At 37.1% G+C, this 12,065-nt stretch overlaps 1 protein-coding gene across 1 annotated transcript in view; it reads right to left on the bottom strand.

Moving 5' to 3' along the window:
- The window catches only part of ephb1 (EPH receptor B1), a 326,261-nt gene that overhangs the window by 86,062 nt on the left and 228,134 nt on the right, over nucleotides 1–12,065 (bottom strand). Inside the window, exon 5 of the mRNA XM_065261984.1 lies at nucleotides 11,670–12,005. Coding sequence (XP_065118056.1) covers nucleotides 11,670–12,005 — 336 coding nt within the window. The remainder of the gene's footprint in view (nucleotides 1–11,669; nucleotides 12,006–12,065) is intronic.

The following is a 12,065-nucleotide window of genomic DNA, read 5'->3' as shown; positions in this document are numbered from 1 at the left end:
ATCCGGCACGTCATAAGCAGCTGCGCTTCTCTGTCTCACATGCACGCGCTATCGCATCTCTCCGAAGTCTAAACATACACTAAAGTAGTAATCCTCACATATTTGTTCAGTTTTATGCGTTTCATGTGAGCTGAAGTAAACTATCCCTTTTGTTCAAAATATAACCCGCTGCATCTTGGCGCCTCTCTCGCGCACGTGCAGAGAGCTGCGCTCTGTCCGAAGTCAGATCACTAGGTAGCAATACAAGTGGAGTTGTAGCAAAACATCCCTCGTGTTTAAAATATAAATCGCGTTCCGCTGAACCAATGCTTTTAAAAGCACCTCAGAGAGTTTTTCCCCACAAGCCGACCGGAAGTGACATGGGGGCATCGACGATTCCATTTTTTAATTCGAAGTTCGAGGTTGTGACTTAATTTCGATCGATTTCGATTTAAAATCGAATTCGTGACACTCTTAGTATGCATGTAAACGTGTGAATCGTAGTGTTTTCTCAATTGGATGCAAAAATACATTGTGCACATGCGCAGAACATTTGTGCTCAAGTTCATGTCTTAAATTAAACTCTTATATCACATGATTATCATCACAGAAACACGCAATAGCAAGGCAGTGGCATCACTCATTATTAAGGTAAGGTTCCTTGGGTCACGCGATGTACATTCTGTCGCGTCTATGTGTAATTTTAAAACATTTGGCTACTTAAAGCAATAAAATAGTGTTGTGACTTTTGAAAAGTGTGTTTTCATCACCTATATCTGAAAACTTCTTAAGAACAACTTTCTCCAACTCCGTTTTGAATTTAATCCAGAGATAAGCCCGAACTCGACGAGAGATGCTGTTCGCAGTGAGGCGTTGCCAAGTCCTCTGCTTTTTTCCACCAGTTGTTTTTTTTCTGCGCGTTAAAGATGAAAGTATTTCGTTCATCAGTTATTGGTATTTGGGCTGTGACGTGATGCTTTTGGGCTAGTTTTGAATGTCCATTTGGGATGGTTCTGATACGCGAATCTGGCAACCCTGGCTGTGCGCTTGCGCAGACGTTCAGTTCGGATTCTATAAAATGTACATGTAAACGAACATTTTAATCAGATTGCAATCTTAAGGGTGCATATAAACTGTATCGTTGTAACCTTCAATCGTATTAAATTCAATCAGATTGACAAAATTTTGTGCATGTAAACATAGCCATTAACTTAATTTTCCAATGCTTTTGATTTTTTCTTGCCACCCAGCACGAATTTCTAGTAATGGTTTTTCGTTTCTGTGCCACGACTTTCTTTATCACGTCATTTTATATTTTATTTTCTCATCCAGCCAACTTTTGTCCTACTGTTCGATAAGATGGTTTGAAATGGTAATTTAAGCATGGTCAGTACAGTATTACATTTTGTGATATTGCTGTATGCCGATCCTCCCTTCCCAGAATCCCCCACACAGCAAATGAAGATACACAGGTGAGAAAAGGGTGGAAAGTGAATGATAAATAAAATAAAGAGCAGAAACATTGCTGGTAGCCTTTGGCTTTCTCATCTGAGCAACGCAGTAGTGAAGAAAACAGGTCTGAAACAGAATTGCTTGTAATGGTGGAGGGAACAAGCCATCACCCAAAACAACTGCTGACAGCCCTGTTTTTCTAACACAGAGAAAAGGACATTATCTAGAAATAAATAACAACAAAACATACAGTACAGATGGGAGAAAAGCAACTTTAAGTCTCCAAATGGCAAGTTCTTCAAAACAGAATAAACTCCCAATTTCTTCTAGCCCCAACGTTATTAAATGTGCTTTCAGTGAGTGCCTGAGAAGTTTTCTGTACTTTTCTCATAACGGACGTTTACCGTTTCTCTGACTTCCCTGAGGGTCGACAAACGGGAGAAATTGACTGAATTTAATCATTATGTCTTACAGAATTAAGCCAAACAACCAAATTAGACTCGGAGAGAGGACGTGGAGATCTAAAGCCAATACATTTGCCTCAGGTTCAAGATAAATGAGCATCTAGTGTATACTAACTGTAGGGTAACACACTCGTTTCTTTAAACAGTACATTGAAAGAAACGGTATAGAGTTAACTTCATCTATTTGATGACCCGTGTACTTTTTTTACTAGATTCAAAGTTGAGCTTTGTGGCGAGGAGGGGGGGGGCAATCACGGCTGGGCACGATTCAAGGGTGTGAGTACACACTTTCATTTCTGGTCTTTATTAAAAATATTTTAAATAATATCTAAAACTTTTTCATAAAATGGTTAATTGAACATTAAACGTTTTTTTTCATTATTAATTATTTGAGCGCATTAATAGTGAGACAATCTGACCTTTTCTTGTTAAAAGTGAAGCACTTTACAATAAAGTTGTATTTGAAACGTTTGTAAATATCTGAGTAACATAAAGTAACAATAAGCAATATAGTTCTTTATTATTTAATAATCTGTGTTAATGTTTGTCAATGCCAATACAGGAATTCATGTTTCGAGAACCTACGAGGGCCATCACAAGAAAAACATGTCGTTGTCTGAGACAACATAGTAATAAAACACGTTTGTCCGTTTAGGGAACATGACGGCACAAAATGGTGATTTCCAAGTAAGGGGACCCGCGGTGTATGGAGATAAATACAGTTCATTATGTAAGATCTTTATACACCACTGATAATATAGTTATGTATATAATATTGCATTTCTGTCAAGGCATCCTTTTAAAAGTTACACATTGTACCTTGACAAACACAACCTTATTGTAAAGGGTTGCCAATAAAATATACAAAAAGTCAATGTTACAAATTTGCCAACATTTCATTCATTACGTACACATTGAACATAACTTGCATTATAATGATGTACCGGGTCCAAAATGACTTATTATGACTTAATATGAAATATTCCTTTAATATTTAATGGTCTGTCATGGACCCAGTACCACAAATGAGATACTGTTTGAAGCTTAGGATCTCTACTTTCTGTAGATATGCATCACTTTGACATATATTTAACTGTAAGAAAGTTTTTAACATTTGATTTACCCTTTTAACAACACCCCCAAATTTGCATATTATTTAATATTCATATATTTCATATTTTTCAAATTTAACAAATATGGGCAAGTCTTATATCAAATGAAAGCTCTCACTCTCAGAAATAAGGTTAAATCATTTTTCTTCTATTATCATAACATATACAACAATCGTCAAATGAATAATTAGGTCAAAACAACATAAATATTAATATTTGTCACAAACACCAGGGTTTTGTGTAACTTCAAAGGGTTTTCTGGAAAATGATATAAAAATATTGCATTTATTCCACTGTATGTGGTTATGGTGATACTTCAAATGTTTTTGGCGAAAACTGAATACAAAACTGTATTATTCCTCGCTTTAGTTGGAATAGAACAACATTTGCATACAGACAAATTTCATTTTTCCTCTGTATACGCTGACAAAATTGTCGGCAGGTTTCTGGAGCATCCAGGGCGAGAGTTATACACTTTCAAATACAGACTATAGAGAACAAAATCAAAAGCGCCTTTTTATTTTTTGTGTTTATGAGAGGACTTTTATGTAATTTCAAAGGGTTTCCTGTAAAATGATACCAAATATTTGTATGTAGACCTCTGCATGTGGGTATGGGAAGCTTTTTAATTTGGGTAGGACAAATCCAGGGGGAAATCCCTAAAATAGCCTCAGATCCTGAGTAGTTAAACGAAAAACATGCCATATTTTCAATATGTTAGGGATGAACCGATATGGAAATTTTGTCCGATACCGATAACTCTTTATATTTGGGGGGGGCGATAACTGATATATATATATATATATATATAGGCCGATAAATATTCATATTAATTTCCCAATGAAAAACTCCCAGACTGCGGACATCTTGTCTTTGCGCTAGACTAGCATACTCTTCTTGAGCCACTGGCACCAAGTTGCCCGCGCAAAGCACATTCTATAAATAGCCTCAATTTTAATATTTATTTATTACATATTTTATATAAGCTTGGCTGCCTATGTATGTTAGCATTAAACAATGATACAATATATCAACAAGTAAAACAAAAAAGTTTACAAAAAAATTAACCCTCCAGACTGTTTTATCCATTGTGGTAGCGCTTGCTCACGAAAAGGGTTGGAGGCCCCTGCTGTAGATCATGACACCATATGTCATCCATGCGTGCACATGCAATGCAAATCCAACAATGAATTATCCAAGATGTGCTCTCAGCCATCAGAACAAGCGTCATGGACGGTTTTTAACAGTTTATCCACACTAAACTCCAGGAGCCGGTCAAGTCTGTCACTGAATCAGACGTTAATTTAAGAGAATGAGTTTCATTTGGACCGTGAGTGGGATTTCTTGGACATTGTCTGTATCCATTACAGGAATATGTGTGAAGATAAAGTATTCTCGTCATGTATCAAGAAGGAGACGTAGAGCAACAATCTGAAGTTTTTAAAGGTTATTTCACTGAAGTTAGTTTATAATAGTTAAGCATTCATTGTGTTGCTTGAGCTGAAGGTCTCCATATAAATGGCAACAGCATTGTACTAAAGTAGCTTACATAAAACACAGAGCTCAGAAATATAGAGAAACACAATCGTATACATCTACTGCTTATATAATACTTTTATGGAACTACAACAGAACAAATAAACAAACAGGTGCAGAATAACATGGAGAAGTGAATCATTAACTATCGCCTTAATAAATGATAATAAAATAATTATGACTGCAATAAGAAATGATTCATTTAATTAGCATATGCTTTAAAACGATAAATTAGATTTAAAGGTGCCAAATAATTAATTGAAATAATCTGTTAACATTTTCTCTGATGTCTACATAGAAGGTATGTGGCTTTATTAAGTGCAAAAATTATCCAGAGATGGTTTTACATGTCCATTTACAACCCTAGGATTTGCCCCCAAAATTAAATGGTCTATTTTTACCTTCTTTGCAGGGCCGGATTGGGACTCATTTTCAGCCCTGGAGTTTTATGCCTTATACCGGCCCACTTTAGTTCAAGGCTGACTATATTAAAATAATATCATGAAATCCTCAGTAGTATATAAGTCTGCATAGTGCACTGTTCCCTACAGTCTTGCAATTCATTGTATTTTTTGCAAAAAAATCATTTTGAATTCAATGCAAATACAGGAGTGTTAACAATATGATTCTTGCCGAAATCGTGGAGCCCTACCATATTTTAATAATTCATTATAAACTGATTCAAAAACTACTGAAAGGGAAGAAAATAGGGGTGTGACTAGATCTCGTGCAAAGAGATTTCGCGAGATTAAATGTGTCGTGCAAGATTAAATGTGTCTCGCGAGATTTCTTGTGGAGGTGCTGGCCGTTACTCAAATAAAAGACTGCATCCTTCGGAGATTGCATTTTTAAACTGCATTTACTTCATAAAGACTGTCTTATTAGAGACTATTAACAATTATAAAGTTTACTAATTATTTAGTTAATCACAAATTGTTGTAATATGCTCACGACTTGCAAATGTAATGCTCAGTTAATGATCTGAAATAAACCTTGATGACGTATGCAGCCTGCCTATGCGACCTCCGGAGGATGCAGCTTTCTGTTTGAACCTTTTACAGTGCATGCAATATATTTGACTTTTACTGCATTTGCTTTTTTTGGGGGGTTTCCAATAATGTTTTTGGTTTTAATACTTTATTTGAACCAATTATTATTGCATCTTCGTTATTATGTAATTTTAATGGCTACTGCTCACTTGGGTCTATTTTTATTACCCCAAAATAATAAATTACCTCATTATCAGTTAGCAAAAGAATTATTAGGGACAGTCCTTGATTAGTTAAAACTTTTAAAAATGACATGATTTCAGTTTCTTATTCATTTATTTAATCATTGAGGATTTTTTTTAAGTGTAAAAATATCGTCTCGTCTCGTTCTCGTGAACCCAATCTCGTGTCTCGTCTCGTGAATTGAGTGTCTCGTCCCACCCCTTGAAGAAATGTGTTTGTCTTTTCCCCTATATTTCTATATTTCTACGATTTGTAGATCATTTTCCTTTTAGAGGCCATTCTTATCAAGTCACGCTCAAGTTTATTTAAAATCTAGATGCGCGGCAAGCACACTTAAAGGAACAGTATGTAATAAATGTATATCAATTAATCATAAAATGGCCCTGATATGTCACTAGACATTAAGAAATCTTTTTCATTTCAAATACTTATATCACTGACAACAGTGGTCCAGCCAGGATATTGTCATTTAAAAAGTGGAGTTGCAGCCCTCAACTGATGTTTATGTTGTCATTTTGTGTATTGGCCACCAGCTGTGTGATTGCAGTACCAGTTTTAGCCACATGTTTTGTGATTGCAATACCAGTTTTGGCCACAATCCTACATACTGTTCCTTTAAATATAGATGTGCCTTAAAAACACATTTGATGTTCACAGGCGAGCGCTTTGTAAAGCAGAGGAAATTTAGGTCTGCTTGTTTGAAAGTGTCATAAAGAAATATATGTTGAGCTCTGCTCTGATTGGCTGTTTCACAGCACAGCTCTTTTCAGTAGCTCTCTGTGTGTGTAAACAGACCTTATGTTTTAGCCTGTATCAGGCAAAAATACAGATTTTCATGAATAATCAATAGTTTGGAGAATGTTAATGGATGTTTTTGAGTGGTAAGTTTGTGTTTTTGTAACCTCAATAGTAGAACTTCAGCCTAAACACTAGCATACAGCATTAACTAGCATATAGCGCTAGCTCATACGTCACAACTTTGTTTTTAGCATTGTAACAACATTGTACTTAATTTAAGGTGTAATTTAATGTTGGGGTGTACATCATGACTGTAACGTCACAGTCAGTGTTATACATAAGAATGAGGAAACAATGGTCTTATTATTCATCCATGCCTAGGTCAATATAGTTTTCCATTCTAAAGTACCTTTAAATAAGTTAGAATTGACATTGAAGTCAGATAAACAATCATTGACTGATACATATTATACAGTAAGTGTCACTTGATCGATGTTACATATTTTCTACTGTATATCAGATTAATATGAAGACAACTACAATGTTTGTTCAAAAAATGGCACATTATTAGAAAACCTTATTTGCAATTCTGCACCAAAATAATTTACACTTTTACTGCATTTCAACCATAAACAGCTTGCAAGTTTGTGGCTGTCAAGCTTGTTTATTCACTTTAAGGGTACTAACCGTGCATGTGAGTTGCACACATTCTTTTGAAAAGTTGACGAATAACAACCTATAGAATATATACAGTACATTTAATGTGCGGTAAATACACCCTCCACGCATCTGAAAGGTCAGGTCCAACACCCACCCCACTCACCCTGCTGTATGCGCCCGGACGGGGAGCACCAGCCACGGCTCGTAAATGCCAAACACTCGCTGGGTGTTTTTATCTCCAAACCAGTGAACCTGTTGAGAAACACAAGACGCCGCCAGGAGCTGAGCGCTTGACCTGTTGTGCTGAAAATAACCACAACGGCTTTCGCGATAAGCTGACATTTCTCATTTTTAATCTCAGTTACTCTTTGGATCGAAATTTGATTAATATTTGTCAATGTGATATGACCCAAAATATCACATTGCTTTTACACTCTTAAAAATAAAGGTGCTTCACGATGCGAGAACCATTGTTGGTTGGATAATACATAATTTATCCTTGGTCCAACCTGGTTATTAAGGTAAAGTACTTTAAAATTTTCATCCGGTCTTCATGAATGAACTGAAATTCTTATTAGTCTTCCATCGATCAAGGTTAAAACCAAATACCAGCAGTGTCCCCATCTCCCCAGGCCTGCAAACTCAACATCTCCATCCTTCTGTTCCAGCACTTTCCACCCGGCTGGGCATTTCCATCAGGTACAAGAAGAGCACAATTATGTTTTACCTCCGAGACCTCACCACACGGGAGAGCCCATTAATGACAGAAGACTCATTACGCTTTCCAAAACGATAACAATGGAGAAGAGAGCGGCTCTTAAACATCTATCTGTCAAGAGCGTCATTTAACTGTCACGCACACGTGGCCGACGGCAGCCATTAGAACGCATGTTAATCGACTCTATTTACCTCACGCTTCTGTTCTCAGACGCTTGTAAGAAGGGGAGAAAATCAGGCGGGATCCTTCGGTGAGGAGACGACACATGTTTGCGCTGCATCTCTCCGACTCACTTCAGCTGGAAACGACACACCGCTCCTGGATCACCAATTACACCAATTAACTCCAATTAGATGGGATCAAAACAAGCAAACTAACAGGCGATGAAGACAGGGCCGATCCATTAAAGAGGAAATAGTGATCACTTCCTTTCACTTCAACTGAACAACAGTGAGAGAAAAACAGACAGAATCTTACGACCTTAATCTTACTGTCCACTGATTGACATTTTACTTCACGTTTCTGCAGATGTGTTCACAAACAAAGCAAGAAAAAGCTATCTGTCAAAGACGTATTGTAAGACAATAAATTTGTTTTCTTTTTGAATGATTTGTAATTAAACCTAAACCTGAGCACAACACATGTTGTTAGATTTGTCTAAAAACAAGATTTGATATCTCATTTCACTTCTCAAATATCTTCTTAAGAACGCTGTGATCATTTTACCAGAAAATAAAAACATTTAAAATGATTGCTTAGGTGTAGTTTGAGTATCTGCATACAGACAATGTAAATGTTTCTTGCAAAGCTGAGAAAGAGAGAGATAGAGAAAGAGAGAGAGAGAGAGAGAAAGAGAGAGAGATGGCACTTTTCCATTGCATAGTACTCCACAGTTGGGTTGGTTTGGGTCGGATCAGCTTACTTTTGGGGGCTGTAACACTGGGTTCACTACGTAGTACCCAATCCTTTTTAGTACCACCTCGATTGGGGCAACTCGAGCTGATACCAAAACGTGACCCGAAAACACTGTATTTAAAAATTAGGTCACACAAATGTATACAAATTAACCACCTTGTAAAATACGTACAGATTGCAATGCACTTGTGTTGTCTCATCCCTGAAACTTAAATCATTATCGGATGCCCCTGTCCGAACCATATATTCAAGTATTAAGTTAATATCACAAAACGTGTGACTAGTTGAATAATAGCTTAAAATGAATGACTACTCGTCGACAAGGAAGTAAACAAATTTAACTTCGGCATTGCATTTCTTTTATAGCTCTCAGAGAAATACTTTCTTTCGTTTAAAACTTTTTTTATATAACACTGGCAAAGCAATCCGAAATAGTTTTCCTTTTGAAATAGTTGTTCTTTGCGCTGTCAATGCTGAAACTATATATTGTGCAGCCCTAATACATTTTTTTTATAAATTAGTATTATTAAAATAGGCTACAACATAAAATTTCAAATACGCTTTCATGTATTTAATAACTATAGAGACGGTAAAATATATGCAAGAGACGGTAAAACCACAACTTCCTTTCTTGAGTAAAAGTAAAGATACTGGTCAAATATTACTTTATATAAAGTTTAACCTAACCTAACCTACTCCACTACAAATGAAAGTTGTCACACCACCAGTGCCGGCTGGTGCTAAAACATTTTGGGGGTACAAACAAAATCAAAATCAAACTTTTACTGTAGTAATTTACCAATTCAAAGGACATTTTTCTTGTTTTATTATCCTATTTGCCTTTTTAGAGAGCTTTCAGTTGTAATGGCGCCAACGATGTTTACATCAGTTTAGCGGGGAAGATCCCAGGGTTACCAGATTTGCATAAAAAAATCAACCAAATGGCCATTCAAAGCTAGCCAGAAAACGGAGAGTTAGAAAAACAGTGAAAGGTCCTGACAGATCGCAAGACAGAAAAAAAAATGTGCACATAGAAAAAAAAAACCCATAGAAACGACTTTCTACTTTGGGACATTTTTTAATAAATGTAGTGTAGTAAAAGTATTATATTTGCCTTTCAAATGTAGTGAAGTAAAAGTCACAAGTACTCAATAAACACAAATAATACTCAGGTACTTTGCTCTTACGAAAATTAACCATGGTTTTACTACAGTTAAAACCAAAAAAACAAGGTTACTAACTGTAGTAAAACCATAGTTATGCTGATAGTAATCAATACACCAAAAAACATGGTTACTACACTTTCACCACAATAAAACTATGGTTAATTTGGAAGGGTGTTACTGTCCACCTCTGGGTGAAACCACACACAACACCTTAGTAACTATATACCAATGCTTGAACAATCAAAACATCCTAGAGATCATATAACAACATGTTAAATTGGCAAGTTTTTATATTATATTTAAAGTTTTTATAGCAAAACTGATGAAGCATTTCACTAAAATGCCAAAGTCACCGATTTGTTTCACAGTGACCACAATGATAAAATCTATTCTGAACTACAAAAAAATATTTTTTTCTACGTGTGTACGCATATGTGTGTGTTCCACAGCCAATATATAAAGGTTTTCCGGTCTGAATCTCACATTTGTGTCCTCTCCAAAACGAAAGGCCGAAAGTCAGTTTTAAATCCAATACAAAGCTTCTGATCTAGAGAGAGTAGTACAATGCTTTGCACAAAAATGCATGCTAAGAAAGAACTGCTGGCAGCTTTTATTGTGTTCGTCTGTCTTTGTGGGTCTTTTTAAAACATTCACACATCTGTATAAACCTAGTTTCTCTTTATGCCTCAGACAGCATTTCAAGACAATTACATTTATGTATTCGGCAGGCGCTTTTATCCAAAACAACATACTCATAAAAAAGTATACTTTGTATGTCTGTTCCTTATGTTCGAACCCATGTCCTTTTGCAGTGCTAATGCAATGCCCTACCACTATTTTCTTTAAATGGCTTCAATTGAAACCTAATGGAAGACGCTATAAACCTGCTTACTTGAAAGACTAAAGAGTAAAAAGGTCTTATCCTCATCTCCAGGACTGAAAATTTTGTGGATGAAAATCTCCCCTCGCATAAATTATCCACAAGCATCGGCTTTGATCCGAGAGGGGGCTGGGATAAAACCGGCTAAACTCCCAGCATCACAGTTCTGGGTGCCCTCGTTTCAGGGCTGAATGTAATAAGGAATAGTGACACGATCAAGCCTGTTTTTCACACCGACCCTGCTGATAAAGATGAAAGACGAACGCGTCCCAGCGCGATGCACGGCAACTTTTAAAAAACCGACCGCTGTGAGGTTTCTCTAGCGAAAGCAGTAAATTCAGATGACAGGAGACATGAAGAATATGGGTACGGACGGAGAAAGATGGGGTGGTTTAAAAAATGAAAGAGCAGCTCTCAAGGAAACGACGAAGACGGGTATCTTTTAGCACGGGTCAAACTAGGTGATGTTTTCAATTCTGACTTCCTGCACAGTCCAGCGAGCAGATCTGAATGCTGAAACTGAACGATCTACTCTTCGCTTCCCTCCATCAGCCTATCAAGGCCATTTTAACCTGAATGAACCTGAGAAACTAGCACAGCAAAAGTACTAGGAAACAGTAATGGTGCTCTGAAATTGTGTGTGAATATTTGACATACATGAAAAACGAACCAGCATTTTGAAGAATTGAAACTGAAGCCAACATAGGAATCAAAGCTGGTCCAAAGCTGGCCTCTGTTTGATGCTTCATTTTCAGCAAGATTATTCAAAGGTTGTGAACTACATCGATTGCACTTGCAAAAAAAAGTGATCGCTCACCAGCCTGGTTCGTTGTGATGTCTATAGAGACGTGCTGAGCAGGGTATGGACTTTTGTTGGTGACGCTGTTCACAGCCTGGATCTCGAAGGTGTATTGCGTGTGTGCCAGGAGGTTACTGATGAAGACTCGGGTTTCGGTGAGCCCCAGCTGGCGCGGCACAAATTCCACATTGTCGTCGCAATGAGAGCACGTCCGGCGGTCCGCTGGGCATTTTTTACACACAATATTGTAAACGACATCGTCACGACCGCCTGTCTCACGCGGCGAGTGCCACTCCATGGTCACGGATGTCTCGTTCACGATGGATATGACGTTTCGGGGGCCGGACGGGACACCTGAAATGGGAGAAAGTCAGATGTCAATTGAACCGAAAAACTCTTAATGGAAGCAGGGGA

This window comes from Paramisgurnus dabryanus, chromosome 6, assembly GCF_030506205.2.
Source record: "Paramisgurnus dabryanus chromosome 6, PD_genome_1.1, whole genome shotgun sequence".
In the NCBI taxonomy this organism is placed as follows: domain Eukaryota; kingdom Metazoa; phylum Chordata; class Actinopteri; order Cypriniformes; family Cobitidae; genus Paramisgurnus; species Paramisgurnus dabryanus.
Note: the sequence above shows the minus strand (reverse complement) of the source record. Positions and strands in the feature narration are given on the sequence as shown.